At 43.9% G+C, this 19,188-nt stretch overlaps 1 protein-coding gene across 4 annotated transcripts in view; it reads left to right on the forward strand.

Annotated features, from left to right (window-relative positions):
* Positions 1-19,188, forward strand: part of QRICH1 (glutamine rich 1) — a 43,351-nt gene that overhangs the window by 23,092 nt on the left and 1,071 nt on the right. For all 4 annotated transcript variants that reach the window (XM_046659405.1, XM_046659413.1, XM_046659420.1 and 1 more), the window contains 7 exons: positions 637-1,680; positions 8,356-8,533; positions 9,150-9,304; positions 10,428-10,542; positions 16,842-16,950; positions 17,299-17,450; positions 17,786-17,876. In XM_046659405.1, the coding sequence (XP_046515361.1) occupies positions 637-1,680; positions 8,356-8,533; positions 9,150-9,304; positions 10,428-10,542; positions 16,842-16,950; positions 17,299-17,450; positions 17,786-17,876 (1,844 nt within the window). The remainder of the gene's footprint in view (positions 1-636; positions 1,681-8,355; positions 8,534-9,149; positions 9,305-10,427; positions 10,543-16,841; positions 16,951-17,298; positions 17,451-17,785; positions 17,877-19,188) is intronic.

Consider the following 19,188-nt stretch of genomic DNA (forward strand, 5'->3'; position numbering starts at 1 on the left):
TTTTTAATGGCTTTTCTATTAAAACAAAGGTATCTTAAATAAGCACTCTAAAGAATCATTCAACATTGCTTGCATTTTAGCAGCAAGTTGGAGACATCTCTGAAAGAGATTTCAAGAGTTTTGTCTCTACTGCATTTTCCACAAGTTGTCTGTGGTGGGAATAGTTTTGATCCTGGGTTGGGAATTGAATGCGTATTGAATGTACTTATCTTTCTGACCTTTTAGAGCAGTGTCTCCACACTTTTTTATCTCTCATCCAAGGTTAAAGTATTTTCTGAACATACGCCTAAAATGTATATTTATAAATTGTATACTTGTACTACTATACCAATATGCGAAAAGGGGTCACATTTTAAAAGAGAAGCTCAAAAATGATCAAAAGTTCTGATATTTCCTTCATAGACTCCAGTTGATAGTCTTGGTTGCTCTCAGATTGGTATGTGTTGCTCTGAATGCGGTGTGATGCTAGAGAACTTTGCATATGCTTTTGGTGATTATGGCCTCCTTAGAAGCCTTGGGTATGGCAGCCCCTCCTCCTCACAGTACCCAGGGCCCCTGCCTGAGATCTCTTATTCCCTTCGGGGCTGGATTCACAATGTTGCCTGGCTCACTCACTGGTGAATCTTGTTGCTGCAGGTACAGGTGCAGGTGCAACAGTCTCCGCAGCAGGTCTCGGCTCAGCAGCTCTCCCCACAGCTCACCGTTCACCAGCCTGCTGAGCAGCCCATCCAGGTCCAGGTGCAGATCCAAGGCCAAGCACCACAGCCGGCAGCTCCCTCCATCCAGACTCCAGCTCTGCAGAACCCCAGCCCCTCACAGCTGCAGGCAGCCCAGATCCAGGTGCAGCATGTGCAGGCGGCCCAGCAGATCCAGGCTGCAGAGATCCCAGAGGAGCACATCCCACATCAGCAGATCCAGGCTCAGCTGGTGGCTGGCCAGTCTCTTGCTGGGGGTCAGCAGATCCAAATCCAGACCGTGGGTGCCCTTTCCCCACCACCGTCCCAGCAGGGCTCACCCCGGGAAGGGGAGCGGCGGGTTGGCACAGCCAGTGTCCTCCAGCCAGTGAAGAAGCGCAAAGTGGATATGCCCATCACTGTGTCCTACGCTATCTCAGGGCAGCCGGTGGCCACCGTGCTGGCCATTCCACAGGGCCAGCAGCAGAGTTACGTGTCCTTGAGGCCAGACTTACTCACAGTAGACAGTGCCCACCTGTACAGTGCCACTGGGACCATTACTAGCCCTACAGGAGAAACCTGGACCATCCCTGTTTACTCCGCCCAGCCCCGGGGGGACCCTCAACAGCAGAGCATTACCCACATTGCCATTCCCCAGGAAGCCTACAACGCAGTTCACGTCAGTGGCTCACCCACGGCCCTGGCAGCTGTAAAGCTGGAGGATGACAAGGAGAAGATGGTGGGCACCACGTCTGTAGTGAAAAACTCCCATGAAGAGGTAGTGCAGACCCTTGCAAACTCTCTCTTTCCAGCACAGTTCATGAATGGCAACATCCACATTCCAGTGGCTGTGCAGGCTGTAGCAGGCACATACCAGAATACAGCTCAGACTGTCCATATATGGGACCCCCAGCAGCAGCCGCAACAACAAACTCCCCAGGAACAGACACCACCAACACAGCAGCAGCAGCAGCAGCAGCAGCAGCAGCTCCAGGTTACTTGTTCCGTAAGTCAGACTTACCTGCAGGGCAGCCTGCTCCCTCAGGGCCCAGTGCAACATAGAACTTGCCTGGCAACCTCTGGCTTGTTTACTGCAATGATGTTGGTCTTGGAGTAGTATTGTATTTAATATTTTGGGTGGAGTGGAGATGAAAGGCACAGAAGCACCAGGTGAAGCTATGCAGCAGGCCAGAGTTCTGTCCTGGTACCTAGAGGTAAATGAAATGACTAATAACTGCTTTGAGGGTAGATGCCTGGAGTGCTCTTTTAGGAAGAGAAGAGTTCTAGGTAGAGACTAATGGGACACCCCAAGTGTTATCTATGTCCCAGGAGCTACTTTCTGCATCACCAATGAATAGATATAGTAGAACCTCTGTAGTTTAGCACACAGGCTGTAAACTCATCACAGTGGGAAGGCTGTGAAATTGTTCCTCAGTTGTCATCTGTGGACAATGGAGGTAAATTAGAAGATTAAAATACCTGCTAGTGGGCCTGTTAAAAGTGACCACTTTTGGGAGTCTCAAATAAGCCACCTATGCAGTAGGACTTCCCAAAGGTGTTTTTATGTTCCTTAAAAATAGTCAAGATAAGCCTTGGTTAATTGAGTTTTCTGCCATGGCAGCTATGTTGAAATTTTTTTTTTTAACTTTTTTTTTTTAGGTTTTAATTTTTTTCTTTTTCTCCCCAAAGCCCCCCCTGGTACATAGTTGTATATTCTGTTTTAGTTGTAGGTCCTTCTAGTTGTGGCACATGGCACGCCGCCTCAGCATGGCCTAATGAGCGGCGCCATGTCCGGGCCCGGGATCCAAACTGGTGAAACCCTGGGCCGCCAAAGCAGAGTGTGCGAACTTAACCACTCGGCCATGGGGCCGGCCTCTTTTTTAACTTTTTATTTTGAAATAATTTTAGATTTATAGAAGAGTTGCAAAAATAGAACTCTTGAAATTTTAACTTTAAATTTGCTTGGCTCTTTTAACTTTTCTAATTGTTAATCTTCTTAAGGCTGTTATAGAGGTGTGGATAGATGCGCCTTTAAGGCTGTTGGTAAACTTTCTGCTCTCTTGTCTAGCAGACCTTTAGACTAGATATAGGGCCTCTCGTCTCACGGGGCTACTGAAGGCAGTGTGTCTCAAAGGGCAGGACCTCCTGGGAATGTATGTGAGAGACCTGGCACAAACAAGGCACTATTAGACTAGAAACCACACTCGGAAACTCAGGCCATAAATGATTGGTTAAGGAAAGGCTGACCAAGTAGTTTCATAGAGGCAACGGTGTATTATCTTAGGTGGCTTTCCTAAGGATCTATTAAATATCCAGCTGTCAGGCCTAGAAGTAGAACAAGACAGAATTATTGCTTCAGGTAGCTTATAGTCTAGTTGTGGGAGTAAGAACATGATTTCTATTTCTTTGAATTATTTATAAAGCAGTAAAATCAAGTATGATGTGTGCTACACACACAAACTGGTTAAAAAGTCAGCAGAGGCGTCTTTGTGGAAAAGGTGACATTTGATCTCTAGTTTATAGCTTAAGACTGATAGGACAAAGGAGCAGCATGAATACAGAGCCAGGGATGGACAGAAGATGATGGCCTAGGGCAATGTGAGAGGGGGATTGTGGGGAAGGCGTTAGTACAGGGGGCAAAGAGGTTATCTTTCCAAAGAGAAGAGTTGAGCTTGATCTGATGTGTGGTAGGAATTTTTTCAGAATCCTAAGAGTTATGGTAACAAGAGGTATCATGTACAGGTGTGTAGAATTGATGGCCTGTAGGAGACACCAGCCAGGAGACTTGTCATGGGGTTCTGTGCTCAGCTTTTGCTCACAGGGATGGAGCTCATCAGCCCTCCCCTCAGCTCTCCTGGGCCTGATGGTTCAATTTGCAGGTCAGGCCTCTTTTGGTGCTCATAGGTCTCTGTTAATTTGCACATCTGTGCAGGTGAAGATATTTTCTGGAGTTCATTTTAATATGCCCATCTTCTTCAGAGGCTATGTCTCCTTTGGGAAAGTCTCAAAGGGACTTAGATGTCAACTATTATTACCAGAAAAAGAAAAATTGGAAAGAATACTCAATGTGGGAAAGATGAGTTTGTCCATTTACACCACAAACATTCCTCTGCCCTTGTCGGGCTCTCTGCTAGGTGCCAGGGAACAGAGATGAATAAGACAGTCTCTGCCCTTGGAGCACTCATAGCCCATGGGGAAGATAATTGTGTTGTGATGTGAGTTGAACCCTAAGGAGAGCTGATGACAAAGTGTTGTGCTCCTTCACCTGGCATACTCTTTATGAAAGCTCTCTTACCACCTGTCTTTAAAACCAGACTTAGGATGAAAGCTCCCTCCTTTAATCTCACATCCACCTCCATCTATTGCCCCATTTCTGCACTTTACTTTATTCCCAGAGTTCTCAAAAGCCTTATCTACACAAGCTGACTCCACTTGCGAATCCATTTTCTCTTCAACTCATCACTGAATCTGCTCTGTCAAGGTCACTGGTGACCACCCTGTGGCCAGATCCAACCAGCTCATCTGTTTTTGTTTTTTTTTTTTTTAAAGATTGGCACCTGAGCTAACAACTATTGCCAATCATCTTCTTTTTTCCTGCTTTTTCTCCCCAACTCCCCCCAATACATAGTTGTATATTTTTTTAGTTTCGGGTCCTTCTAGTTGTGGCATGTGGGATGCTGCCTCAGCATGGCCTGATGAGCGGTAATGCAATGTCCACGCCCAGGATCCGAACCGGTGAAACTCTGAGCCACCAGAGCAGAGCGCGCAAACTTAACCACTGGGCTACAGGGCTGGCCCCTAGCTCATCTATTCTTATCTCACTTAGACACATGACACGGTAGATCATACCTGCCTTCTTGAAACTCCTCTGGCCTTCCATGTTGTTATACACTCCTGGTTTTCCTCCTACCCCACTGATTCTTTTTCCTTCTCATGAGACTTTGCTGGTGCCTCTTTCTCTATCTGAATCATACATGTTGATGTTTCTCAGTACTAGCCCTCCTTTCTCCCGAGGGGATGTCTTTCTGTTGCCATGGTTTTCTGCATCCTCTAGATGACTGCTGCTGCTGAGGAGGATAATCACTGACACTATGTGCCAGGCACTGTTCTCAGAGTTAGATATAATAACTCATTTATGTAACTCATTTAATTCTCACACCAACCTTATGAGGTATGTACTGCTATCTCCTCCATTTTACAGATGAAGAAACTGAGGCACAGAGAAATTAAATGACAAGGCCAAAGCTACCATTAGTAAGTAGCAGAGTTGGGATTCAGCCCTGGATAGACTGGCTCTGGAGCCTGTGTCTTAACCCCTGTGCTGCATTAACACATGGATCTTTTTCTCTAGACCATGTCTTTCCCATGCTTCCCACACATTCAGCAGCCTACTTATCATTTACTTGGATTTATTGAAGAAATATCTCAGCTCTTCATTAGCATCACCTCCACAACTATCAAAAACTTCCCCATCTCAGAAAGTAGTACCATCAGCCACCCGTTTGTTTAAGACGGATACCCAGGAGCTGTCCTTGAGTCTGCTTTCCCTTAGTCGTCAAAGCCAGTTCATCAATGGGCCACATTGGTTCTACCACCAAACTTCTCAGAATCTCTTAAATTTATCTCCATTGTCACCGTCCTAGTCCAGGCCACCAGTGCCTGCTTCTACTTTTGCTGTTCAATCAGTTCTCCATAGATCAGCAAGAATAATTTTCTTAAAATATAAGATATAAGATATATAAGGTATAAGTCACTTCCCAGCTTACAACTCTCTAAGGGCTCCATTATAAATAGTAAAAACTCTACACCACACCGCAGTGTTAATGCCCTACTTACATCAGTAGTTTTCACCCTGGGTGGGATCACTACTACTGCTACCCACTGATAGACATTTGGATGTGTGTGGAAGAAGTTTTGTTATCAAGATGCTTAGGAAGGTTATGTTTAGTGGATGGAGGCACACAGTGAAGGAGGCCTGGCTAAAAAGCCAGTAGAAAAGTACTTCCTCACATGCTGTGACCCCCACTTACTTATCTAGTCGAACTTCTAGATTTCCAGCTTGGGTAGATGTTATTGCCATTGAACAAGTTAGGGAGGGAACTGTGAGGAAAATAATTCTGGAAAGGGAAGGTCATGAGTTCTCTCCATAAATGTTTGAGATGGCTATGAGATGTTCAGTTGAAGATCTACGGTACCCACTGGGTATGTTAATGGGAGGTCTAGCTTGGATGTGCATGGTCAGCAATCATTTTCACAAATAGGGAATTCCAAACTGGGAAAGTAGCTGAGACTCACCAAGGAGAATGGTAGTTGAACTGAGAAGTGTGTCTAGAGTGGAACTCCAGGGTTGACAAACAGTTAAGGGCCTGGCAGTGGTATTGCTCTATCTTCTTGTTGAGTAATAATGTATCTTATCAAAGCTAATAGGATACTTTTTATTTGTTGATAAGCAAATTTGTGTGTCATGTATAAATTATTTTGCCTTAGGGGCCGGCCTGGTGGCACAGTGCTTAAGTGCGCACGTTCTGCTTTGGCAGCCTGGGGTTCGCCGGTTTGGATCCCAGGTGCGGACATGGTACCACTTGACAAGCCATCTGTGGCAGGTGTCCCACATATAAAGTAGAGGAAGATGGGCACAGATGTTAGCTCAGGGCCAGTCTTCCTCAGCAAAAGGAGGAGGATTGGCAGCAGATGTTAGCTCAGGGCTAATCATCTTCTTCTTCAAAAAAAATGATTTTGCCTTCAATTTGAATGATTTGATGTTTGTCAGCCCTTTAGGTAGGCCCTGGCTTGGAGAATTGCTCAAGGAAGTTTGTTTACAATGTAGACAGGTTGTGAGACCCAGTAATCTGTGCTTGGTATGTGTGTTGATGTCTGTCCCACCCAATGGGATTGTTATTGAGGCTGTCGGGCACACGGGTATTCTCTACCCCTTTGTCTGCATGGCTTGGCCATCAGACCACTGAGGATGGGATCACTCTTCTTTTGGAAGCAGGAAGCTAGAGCAGTGCCTCCTGTTTTCAGAAAATGTCCCTATGAGTCAGAACAGTCTTATTGAGAAGGAACATGCAAAAAAATAGAACTAACTGTATTTATAGCTAGAGAAGCCATACAGAGCCTCAAGTTTTATCTTCATATCTTAAAATGGCAGGGGAGAGGACATGACTTGTTTGTTGTACTTTTCTTTCTCTAAATGATGATTCTCAACCATGGCTGGACATTAAAATCACCTGAGGAGTTTTTAAAATACTGATGGCATACTCCTACCTTAGACCAATTAAATCAGAATCTCTGGGGATAAGGCCCAGGCATGAGTATTTTTAAAAATCAGCCCAGATGATTTTAAGGTGAAGCCAAATTTAACAGTCACTGCTCTGGACACTTGGTATTCAAAGTATAGTCTGCAGACTAGCTCTCTCACTTGGGAGCTTGTTAGAAATGCAGAATCTCAGGTCCCTCCTAAGACCTTTTGAACCAGAATCTAGACTTTTTTTTTTTTAAAGATTTTATTTTTCCTTTTTCTCCCAAAGCCCCCCGGTACATAGTTGTGTATTTTTTAGTTGTGGGTCCTTCTAGCTGTGGCATGTGGGATGCTGCCCCAGCATGGCTTGATGAGCAGTGCCATGTCTGCGCCCAGGATTCAAACCGGCAAAACCCTGGGCTGCCGAAGTGGAGTGCGCGAGCCCAACCACTCAGCAACAGGGCCAGCCCCGGAATCTACACTTTAATAAAATCCCCAAGTGATTTGTTTACACATTATAGTTTGACAAACAGTGCTTTGAGCCAGTAGTTCTGAACAGTGACTAATCATTAGAATTACCTTTTTACATGGGAAGATTTTATTTATTTATTTATTTTTAAAGATTTTATTTTTCCTTTTTCTTCCCAAAGCCCCCTGGTACATAGTTGCATATTTTTAGTTGTGGGTCCTTCTAGTTGTGGCATGTGGGATGCCACCTCAACATGGCTTGATGAGCGATGCCATGTCCGCGTCCAGGATCCGAACTGGCAAAACCCTGGCCCGCCAAAGTGGAGCACGCAAACTTAACCACTTGGCCGTGGGCCCAGCCCTGGGAAGATTTTATTTTTATTTATTTATTCTTATGTGTTCCTGCAGATCAACTCTTTTTTTTTTTGATGAGGAAGATTGGCCCTATTCTAGCATCTGTTGCCAAGCTTCCTCTTTTTTTTTCTTTCCAGAGCCCCAGTACATAGTTGTATATCATAGTTGTAAGTCCTTCTAGTTCCTCTATGTGGGATACCGCCATAGCATGGCTTGATGAGTGGTGTGTAGGTCTGTGCCCAGGATCCAAATTGGCGAACCCTGGGCCACTGAAGCAGGGTGTGTGAACTTAACCACTACACCACTGGGCCAGCCCCACCGTGGGAAGATTTTAAAGAGATTGATACCTCTTTAAAAAGAGATTCTGGGGTGGAGCTCAGGTGTATTGGTGTTTTTAAATCAGAGATTCCCAAAAGTACATCCAGGGCTGAGAAACACTGCACTAGCCTTTGCCATTCCTGGAGTAAGGAGTAGAACTCCAAAGGTTCTTGAAAGTAGAACAGCAAGGAGAAAAGAGATTTTTTTTTTATTAAAAGAACAACAAGTAATCTGGGAGTTTTGCCAAAAGGGCCTGGTACAAAACAGTATTGACACATTTTCATGGTTTCTCTTTCATAGGCTCAAACTGTTCAGGTTGCTGAAGTTGAACCGCAGTCACAGCCACAGCCTTCCCCAGAACTCCTGCTTCCAAATTCTCTGAAGCCAGAAGAAGGGCTTGAAGTATGGAAAAACTGGGCCCAGACCAAGAACGCTGAGCTAGAGAAAGATGCTCAGAACAGATTGGCACCCATTGGGAGTAAGTGTTTGGGAGGGAGATGGGGGTAAACTGTGTCTAAAATGCAGTGGTACTGAAGTAGGAGGAGGACAGAATGGCGGGAAAGTGGTTTCCCTTGGCTCTGGGGACTAGAGAGCACCATCTGAAATAAAGTATGCTGAACTGAAGACAAGCAACAGGCAGGCCTGACCCACTGCAGATGAGCAGGATTTGTGGGGTTTGCCGAAGACCAGGCACTTTTGTACACATGGATTTCTTGAGTGGACCTGGCAGATCTAGGCAGAGCTACTTTTGGGAGAAGATAGGAACCAGTGAGTGTGCTCAGGCTCTTTAGCATTATGTTCATATACTTCCTCACATTACAGAGGATGGATTTGGGGTTTTTTTGCTTTCATGTCTTGGCTGTATTAATAATTTTTGGGATATGTGAGGTGGGGAATATTGTGGGAAAGAAACCCTTGTTGTAATAGGGCATACAGGATTATTGCCTTAGTAGGCCAGTTCTGATCTAGATACGAGCGACCTATTCTATCCCAGCACCCTGATGGGCAGTAGCTGCTCTGAGCCCTGCTTCCAGGATATGAGGGACCAATAAAGAGATGACTGTCACCGTTCACCTTTGGGACTTATGTTGCAGGGCGCCAGCTGCTGCGATTTCAGGAAGATCTCATCTCTTCTGCTGTGGCAGAGTTGAATTATGGTCTCTGTCTAATGACACGGGAAGCTCGAAATGGAGATGGTGAACCCTATGACCCAGATGTGCTGTACTATATTTTCCTGTGTATTCAAAAGGTAGGAAATGGGGGCTGGCCTGGTGGTGCAACAGTTAAGTTTGCACACACTGCTTTGGGCAGCTGGGGTTCACCAGTTTGGATCCTGGGTGTGGACCTACGCATTGTTTGTCAAGCCATGCTGTGGCAGGCGTCCCACATATCAAGTAGAGGAAGATGGGCACGGGTGTTAGCTCAGGGCCAATCTTCCTCAGGGAAAAAAGAGGAGGATTGGTAGTGAATGTTAGCTCAGGGCTAATCTTCCTCAAAAAAAAAAACCCACCACCAAAGGTAGGAAACATGTTTGAGTTGTTCCCCGTCAATTATATAATGAGTTAACACTTTTTGTTAAAGTAAATGTGTGGTTTGCATAAAAGTAGTTTACCCAAAACAAAGTCTGGTGCTAACAGACAGCTTTTCTTCTCATTATTCCCTCCATTAAGACAAGATAATTATTTGAAGGAGTCCAGCTAGCATATACAGCTGTAGTTAGGTTTTCAGGACATCTAAGGTGAAGCATAACAGAGAAACTGGTTTTAGACTGGCAGTTTAGGAGAGCAGAGATGGATTTCTTAGTGTTGTTTGAATGCTCTTGTGAAGAAGCCCACAGTATGATAGAAGAGATCTTGCCGGTTCGGACTCACCCTGTTGCCTGGGCATGAGAAAAGTCTGCTTCCCAGTTTGTTCCTCTTTCTTTCCAGGCACCAAATGAATTGTTTTACATGTTCTGTCTCATTCCATGCTCTCTCCAGTCCTGAAAGGCAGGCACAGTCATCTTCATTTACAGACAAGGAAACTGAGTCCCAAAAGTTAAAAGAGTCACGCAAGTTATTTAACTGACACTATATGTAATAAGAGGCTGGCCCCAGAGCCTGCATCCTGTTTTTTGCTACAAGACGATGCCTTGCCTGGGTGGAATAGCAATCACAAAATTTGTTCCATTGACCCAACTCTCAAGAGTGTTCTGAGTCAGGTCATGTGATCTGAAGTGTACTGTGCCAGTGTCACATTTTGACCTGATGTGTGGTTTGTTAAGCAGGGAATAGGTAGGGATACGTGATGGTACTGATAGAAAAATGTTTATTTCCCCTGAAAATCTTACTCAAGAGACTACCAACAACTTTCGTTGATTGTTTTTCTTTTAGTATCTTTTTGAAAATGGACGGGTTGATGACATTTTCTCCGATCTTTATTATGTTCGATTCACGGAGTGGTTACATGAAGTTCTGAAGGACGTTCAGCCCCGAGTCACTCCACTTGGTAAGAGTCTTCCTAGTCCTTGGATGTCTTTCCCACCTGGGTTTAGATAAGATTGGCTTCTTGTGAGGCTGGCTCTGATACAGTGTGCAGGTGAGGAGGCTGTAAATCTCAGGCACCAGCATTGACCTCTGTGCTGCTTGGCCTGATATGGAAGGACCGTTGCTTACCAGGCAGAGAACCTGGCTAGTCCCAGTGTGGCAAGGACACAGGGGCATGCAGAATGTGGAGTATACTTTTTTCCTATTAAAATTTATTAATTAAAATTCGAATCATTGCAAAAATTAAGAATTATGAACTGTTTTATCTGTAGGTTACTCGGGTTACATATTGGGGTTTTTTTCCCGATGTTTGAACATATGTTCTACACATATAGAACATAGTTTTTGCTTAACCCATAGGCAACCTCCTGGACAGCATGTTGTTTTGAAAAAAGCATGATTTTTGCAGTAAGAATGTCTGAGGTGTTTATTTTATTTTAGTATATTTTTTAAAGATTTTATTTTTCCTTTTTCTCCCCAAAGCTCCCCCGTAAATGGTTGTGTATTTTTAGTTGTGGATCCTTCTAGTTGTGGCATATGGGACTCCGCCTCAGCATGGCCCGATGAGCGGTGCCATGTCCGCGCCCAGGATCCGAACCAGCGAAACCCTGTGCTGCGGAAGTGGAGGGCGAGAACTTAACCACTTGGCCACGGGGCCAGCCCCTATTTTAGTATATTTTTTAATAAACTTAATTTTTAGAGCAGTTTTAGGTTTACAGAAAAATTGAGCAGGAGGTACAGAGAACTCCCGTATACTCCCTCATACAGTGTTTCCTCTATTAATATCATGTATTAATGTGGTGTGTTTGTTATAATTGACGAGCAAATATTGATACATTACCATTGACTAAAGTTTATAGTTTACATTAGGGTTCACTCCTTGGGTTGTACATCCAGTGGCTTTCAACAAATGTTTAATGACACGTCTCTACAATTACAGTATCATACATAAGGTTCACTGTCCTAAAATCCCCTGTGTTCCACCTGTTCATCCCTCCCTCCCTCTCCCTGAGTCCCTGGCAACCACTGATCCTTTTTACTGTCTCCATAGTTTTTCCTTTTCCAGAATGTCATGTAGTTGGGATAATTCAGTATGTGGCCTTTTCATATTGGTTTCTTTCACTTAGCAATATGCATTTACTGTTCCTGCGTGTTTGTTCATAGCTTGATAGCTCATTTCTGTTTATTGCTGAATAATATTCCATTGTATGGATATACCAGTTTGTTTATCCAATCACCTATTGAAGGACATCTTGGTTGCTTCCAAGTTTTGGCAATTATGAACAAAGCTGCTCTAAATATTGTGTGCAGGTTTTTGGTGGAAGAATAGACAAATAGATCATTGGAATACAGTAGAGGCCAGAAATAGAGCCAGACAAATATAAGCAGCTTATTTTTGACAAAGGAGCAAAGGCAGTTCAATAAAGAAAGGATAGGGGTTTTTTTCAACAAATGGTACAGAACAGCTTGACATCCATATACAGAAAAATGAATTTAGACACAGACCTTATATCCTTCACAAATTAACTCAAAATGGATCATAGAGCTAAATGTAAAACACAAAACTCTAGAACATAATATAGGAGAAAATCTAGATGACTTTAGGTTTGGTGGTGACTTTTTAGATACAACACCAAAAGCATAATCCATGAAAGAAAAAAATTGGTATGTTGGACTTTATTAAAATTAATAACTTCTGCTCTGTGAAAGACACTGTTAAGAGAATGAAAAGACATGCCACAACGTGGGAGAAAATCTTTGCAAAACTCATAGCTGATTCTAAAATGTGCAAAGAACTTTTAACACTCGACAATAAGAAAACAAACAACCTGATTAAAAAATAGGCAAAAGATCTGAATAGATGCCTCACCAAAGAAGATATCAGGTGGCAGAGAAGTATGTGAAAAGATGCTTATCATCGTATATCATCAGGAAATTGCAAATTAAAACAACAGTGAGGGAGGGGCTGGCACCATGGCCAAGTGGTTAAGTTCAAGTGCTGCGCTTTGGCGGTGTAGGGTTTCGCCGGTTTGGATCCTAGGTACGTACATGGCACCGCTCATCAAACTATGCTGAGGTGGTGTCCCACATAGCACAACCAGAAGCACCTACAACTAGAATATACAACTATATACTGGGGGGCTTTGGGGAGAAGAAGAAGGAACAAAAAAGATGAGCAACAGGTGTTAGCTCAGGTACCAATCTTTCAAAAACAATAATAGTGAGATACCACTGTACACTTATTAGAATGGCTTCAGTCCCAAACACTGCAGCACCAAATGCTGGATAGGGAGCAACAAGAACTCTCATTCATTGCTGGTGGGAATGCAAAATGGTATAGCCACTTTACAAGGTCGTTTGACATTTTCTTACAGAAGTAAACATTTTCTTACCGTATGATCCAAGTTGTGCTCCTTGGTATTTACTCAGCTGAATTGAAAACTTAGTTCACATGAATATCTGATTTTTAATCCTGGCTCTGGCATTTATTAAAACGTCTGCTGCTTAAGCTTTTTAAAAAAAAAACAGATATAATTGATATATAACATTATATTAGTTTCAGGTGTACACATAATAATTTGATATATGTGTATATTGTGAAATGGTGTAATCTAGTTAACATCCATCACTATACATAGTACATGCTTAACCTTTAAAAAAAATTAATGGTTAGGAGCCAGCCCCATGGCTGAGTGGTTAAGTTCACACACTCCACTTTGGAGGCCCAGAGCTCGCTGGTTCAGATCCTGGGCACGGACCTAGCACTGCTCATTAAACCATGCTGAGGCAGCGTCCCACACAGAAGAACTAGAAGGACCTACATCTAGGATATACAGCTATGTACTGGGGCTTTGGGGAGAAAAAAAAAAAAGGAAGATTGGCAACAGTTGTTAGCTCAGGGCCAGTCTTGCTCATCAAAAAAAAAAATATATATATAGGTTAAATAGTATTTTTTGAGTGCCTGCTATGTGCCAGGTAGTATTCCAGGTGTAGATGATATAGTAGGGAACAAAATAGAGCTTACAGTCTAATAGGGAGAAAGAATATATAAATAATTTATGATTAATTAAGTGCTTTGAAGAACAAAACATAAGGGAATGGAAAATGTTAAGGGCATTAGGAGAGAAGCCTCTCTGAGGGCCTGTCAATAGAACAGAGACTCGGGGCCGGCCCAGTGGTGTAGCGGTTAAGTGCACATTCCGCTTTGGCGGCCCAGGGTTCACCAGTTCAGATCCCAGGTGCGGACATGGCACCACTTGGCACGCCATGCTGTGGTAGGCATCCCACGTATAAAATAGAGGAAGATGGTCACGGATGTTAGTTCAGGGCCAGTCTTCCTCAGCAAAAAGAGGACGACTGGTAGCAGATAGCTCAGGGCTAATCTTCCTCAAAAAAAACCAAAAAGAACAGAGACTCAAGTAAGTGAATCACTCTACATGATTTGCAAATTTTCAAGCCAAGTGTGGCTATACAAAGTTTGCTTTTTATAACTTCTTATTATGGAAATTTCAAGCACATGTTAAAGTAAACAGAATAGTGCATGGTAAATCTTGTTTCATGTATACGTCATCTGTTTCCCTCCTCTGTTTTGAAGTAAATCTCAGATACTTTATCCATAAGTATTTTAATATGTATTATTATTATTTTTTTTAAGATTGGCACCTGAGCTAACAACTGTTGCCAATCTTTTGTTTTTCTTCTTCTTCTCCCCAAAGCACCCCGATATATAGTTGTATATTCTAGTTGTGAGTGCCTCTGGTTGTGCTGTGTGGGACGCTGCCTCAGCATGGCCTGATGAGCAGTGCCATGTCCACACCCAGGATCTGAACCAGTGAAATCCTGGGCTGCCAAAGCGGAGCCTGCGAACTTAACCACTTGGCCATGGGGCCGGCCCCTAATGCATATTCTTGACATACCACAGTGCCATTATCATACTTTTTTTGAAAAAGATAATTCCATAATGTCATCAAAACCTACCCTTTGTTCAAATTTCTGATTGTCTCATAAATGTCATAATTGTGTTTATCTCAGTCAAGATGGAAATAAGATCAACACGTTGAAATTGCTGGTATACCTTTCAGTGTTAAGCTTTAATCTTTAGTTTCCCTCTTGATTTTTTTCTTGCAATTTGTTTATGGAAGAAACTAACCTTTTAAATTGTCCCACAGTCTGTTTTTTACTGATTACATCCCCCATGGTGTAGTTTTAACATACTCTTCTGTATTTGTATCATGTCCCCTGTAGTGACAGTTAATTGGTAGTTGCATATAAAGACTTGGTTGATCAGGTTTTGCTTTTTTGTGTTTTCTTTTTGGCAAGGTTATATCATAGATGGGTTATTTACTTCCATCAGATACCCATAATGTTTGAATCCATTCATTCATTAGGAGTTGTAAACGGTGTTATTCTAATGTTAGTACTTCTTTATTATTAGCTGAAATACGAAGAAACTTTCCCACGTCAACTCTTTGAATTTTTAGCAGTATATCTACAGTATTGATTGTATAGAATGGGGAGGATAAAGGCTTATTTCTTCTCCTTTGTTTAGCACTTTTCACAGTAATGGGTTGGTTCACCAGCTTCCTCCAGGAATAACTAGTTAGCTGTGTTGTTTTTTTAAAGAATTGTTGTGAACTAATGGATTTGAACACATTTAATATGATTCAGTTCATTGCAGTCGTTATCTTTACTTATGTGCAAATTGTCCCGTCTTTGGCCATTTGGAGCCTCTTTAAATTGGCCCTAAGTTCTTTTGACATAACCCTACTTCCTTGATTTCTGGTTTGCCAAAATATTCCAGGCTCATCTTGGACATTTCCTATCCTAATATGGAATCGGTCAGTTCTCCGTGGAGCCTAGCTCCTTTCAGTGGTTAATGGTATTTCAGTACCACAGTCTCGATGCTAGGGGTGCTCATTGCTCCTGGGTTGGTCATTGTTTCTAAAAAAAATTTAAAAATAGATCATTTTGATGCTTATAGTTCATATTCAGAACTCTAAGGCTTTTATCTGTATCTCCCTTCTTCCATACGAGGAGTCCTGGTTTTCAGGCGTTAAAGTTCACTTTAAGTTATATTGTCAAGAAGTGATTAAAGCTGGGGAAGTGACACCAGGTGGAAGAGTGAACCCAGAGAAAATAGGGCATGCCATAGTAGGCCTGGGATCACTCAATTCTGGCCTTCCCTGAGATGGCTGTCCTCTGCCACTCATCCTGCTTTAGAAATATCTGACAACAAGGAAGCTTATCTCATTGTCATTGGGCCACAGAATACAACAATAGAGGCAGAGCTGCCCTGAAGAGAGAGAAGTGCGCTAATGGAATCAGAGGGCCAGCTTTGGCAAGAACGGAGAAGAGGAATGTATTGGGCAGAATGTTTCTTTCCCTGCTTCTAGGAAATGGCACCCTCACTGCCTGCCTGGAGAATCCTGAAACTCCTGCAGGAGAATGCTGGTGTCTGCTGCTGTTTCACCAGGCCCTCAGTGCCTGGCACACAAACACTTGCACGTTGATTCTTGAAGGAACACATTGTGGAGTCAGGGGGGGATGGCTTGGTGATCAACCCAAGTGTCATCTTCCTTTTGTGTAGACCTGGCTACCGAGGGGTCTTGATCAAACTACTGGCCCTAGCCCCTGCCCAATTCTCAGTTCACTTAGGAACCAGGGTCTTACAGTAAAAACTGCCCTGTGGGGGGAACCTGTAATAGTTCTGAATATCAGTCTCCACTTTATCCAGAGAAGGGTTGAGAATTGACTTGCTTTCTAGAGATGGAAGACATGAGAGAAAATTTAGCATGTGCAAACAGGGGCATGTGTACCAGTTATTAAGGCCCTACACACCTCTGAAAATATGACAAAAGCCTCTGTAACCTCTTTTTGGAGAAGTGTGCATATTGCAGAGTTTAGTTTATAGTTTTGGGTGTTTGACTCTCCCTGAGGGCTATACTTTTGCCCCTTGTTAACCTTAGATTAGAGGAAGAATTGACATCAGGTAAGGGCAAACATTTAGGGCAGTTGTTCTCAAAGTGTAGTCTTAGGAACTTGTTAGAAATGTACATTATCAGGTCCCACTCCAGAAACTTGAGTTAAGACCCAGCCGTTTGTGTTTTAACAAGCTTCCCAGATGATTCTGCCATACCCTAGGGAGACTTTTCTGGTTAAACTTGTACTCCTGTGTGGTCCTTGTGCCTTACACCTCCTATCCTGTACTTTTGAGGGACCACCTGCCATCCTCTTGTTGTAGCAGTACTCTATTCCTCCTAGGCTATGTCCTGCCCAGCCACGTGACTGAGGAGATGCTGTGGGAGTGCAAGCAGCTCGGGGCTCACTCCCCTTCCACCCTGCTGACCACCCTCATGTTCTTTAACACCAAGTAAGTGTTCTAGAAGCTCCATGCTTAGGCACTGCTGGCACCTGCCCAGTGAAGAGGGTGGAAACTCTGCAAGTGGATTTCTGAATTCCTTTGACACATATTTGAGAGCCTTTGGGATACTGAAAGCCCTGAGCTCCAGTTGGCTGTATTTTGTGTAGTGACCAGTGAGGCAGGCAGCCTTGCCATCAGTCTTGATGTGGCTCCTCCACTAGACAGTGTGTTTGGGTTTGGGCCTGCCCAGATCCTGGGAGTGTGGGCAGTGGCTCCTTCAAGGCATGGATCGCAGAGGGTAAGTCATGGTCTCCTCTTGGCACCCCTCCCTTTGCCTTGCTTTCGCTTGCGGTGCAGGTACTTTCTATTGAAGACAGTGGACCAGCACATGAAGCTGGCCTTCTCCAAGGTCTTACGACAGACTAAGAAGAACCCCTCTAATCCTAAGGATAAAAGCACGAGTATTCGGTACCTGAAGGCACTTGGGATACACCAGACTGGCCAGAAAGGTAGGGGAAGGAGGCAGGGGCTGTAGAAACAGGTGCTAATTGTCCTGCCCTGCCCTTGTACCTGGGGGGCTAGTGATGAGTGCTAAGGTTGGGCTTTGCTGGATAGGAATTCTTCATTTCCTTCTCCCCACCCAGAAACTTCAGACTCTTCTGGAAGCAAAGATGCCCCAGAAAAATAGCTGCCTTTTCCCTTTACAGTCACCGCCCATGCCTCATACGCTTTTCCCTTCTAATATTTCCTAGTTGAGATGGCTGGAAGCCTGAGGTTCCTAATCTGGGCCCGAACTAAGGGAGTCTGATGCCATGTCTGTGGTGCTGGGGGGTGTGTTTTATAGTTACAGATGACATGTATGCAGAACAGACGGAAAATCCAGAGAATCCATTGAGATGTCCCATCAAGCTCTACGATTTCTACCTCTTTAAATGGTGAGGAGGCTTTATTGTGATGGGGTGACTGTGTGTGTGTGAGTACTCATGTGCACCTGTGTGCAGACGCATTCTTTAGTCCCAAATGGAGAGTAAAAATACACTTCCAAAAAACTAAATATAGAAGCAACCTTACTGATTTTTCCAAAGCCTGTGATGTGCCTAACCATTGGGATATAAAAGGGGTCCCTGCTCCCTGATGGTCTCCTTTCATGGAGAGGGGATGCAAGTAGAGATTGGAAAGTACAGACAGGCTTCCTCCATCACATATTGAGTATAGCCCTGCATCTTCTTGGCCTTGACCTTTTGTCAGTACCACAGTGAATCTATGGTGGACTCGTTTCCTTGGCTTTTGCTCTCTCCTGCCCCTGCAGTTTGGCATGTCATCTTCACAGCAATGCCAGAATGATCTTTCTACATAGTAGATCTTACCATGTCATATAGATTAAAACCTTCAGTGGTTTCTTTTACTCTACAGAGAAAGTCAGTATCCTGCTGTGGCCAACAAGGCTTCTCATGCAGTTCCCCTTGTTAACCTCATGTCCATGTAGCTCTTGGCTCTCTAGCCACAGTGGCTCCCCTCCACTCAAGGGCATCATGCTCTGCCTCCCTCGAGGCCTCAGCACAAAATTTTCTCTTTTGGGCAACGACACACATAGAGCCCATTTGGCTGCTTAGCTCCTATCCATCCCTTGTCTCCAACACAGCTTTATCAGGGAAGCATTTCCAGATTCCCTGCCTGTTCTCTCAGGCTGTTTCCTCTGTAGCACTTGCCACTGTTTGTCATTTTGTATTTGTGTAACTGTTTAATTGCTGTCTGTCTCCCCTCTTATCTGTAAGTGTCATGAAGTAGGAACTCTTGAGTCTTGCTCATTTCTTTCACATCAGCATCTAGTGCAGGCCTGGCACACAGTACCCTTTTGATAAATCTTGAATGGAGGGATGACTAACCATGAGAGCATGGCACATGTGCTAAGTACGTGAGAGGTATAGCACAACATTGAGGGAGGTGGGAGGGTGTACCCAGGTAAGGGCCCCAGCATCGTAGTCAAGTTGGCAAAGCAAATAGTCTCTCTCAGGTGGAATTGAGGAATTATCAGTGGATTAGGTAGAAGAAGCAACGTGAGCAAAGACTTGGAGATAGACCTTCTGGACAGTGAAGTTGGTTCCAAGTGGGATGTGCTTGGACTCAAGTAGATGAGCCCCAGGAGCCCTAGGCAGGTGCCTAGTCTCAGGAATTACAGCTGGCAGTGTGTGTGGGAGGAGTAGAAGGGAGTCAGCCTATCACTGGCATTTGCAGTAGCCCCAAAGG

Source organism: Equus quagga, chromosome 1 (assembly GCF_021613505.1).
Source record: "Equus quagga isolate Etosha38 chromosome 1, UCLA_HA_Equagga_1.0, whole genome shotgun sequence".
Classification (NCBI taxonomy): Eukaryota; Metazoa; Chordata; class Mammalia; order Perissodactyla; family Equidae; genus Equus; species Equus quagga.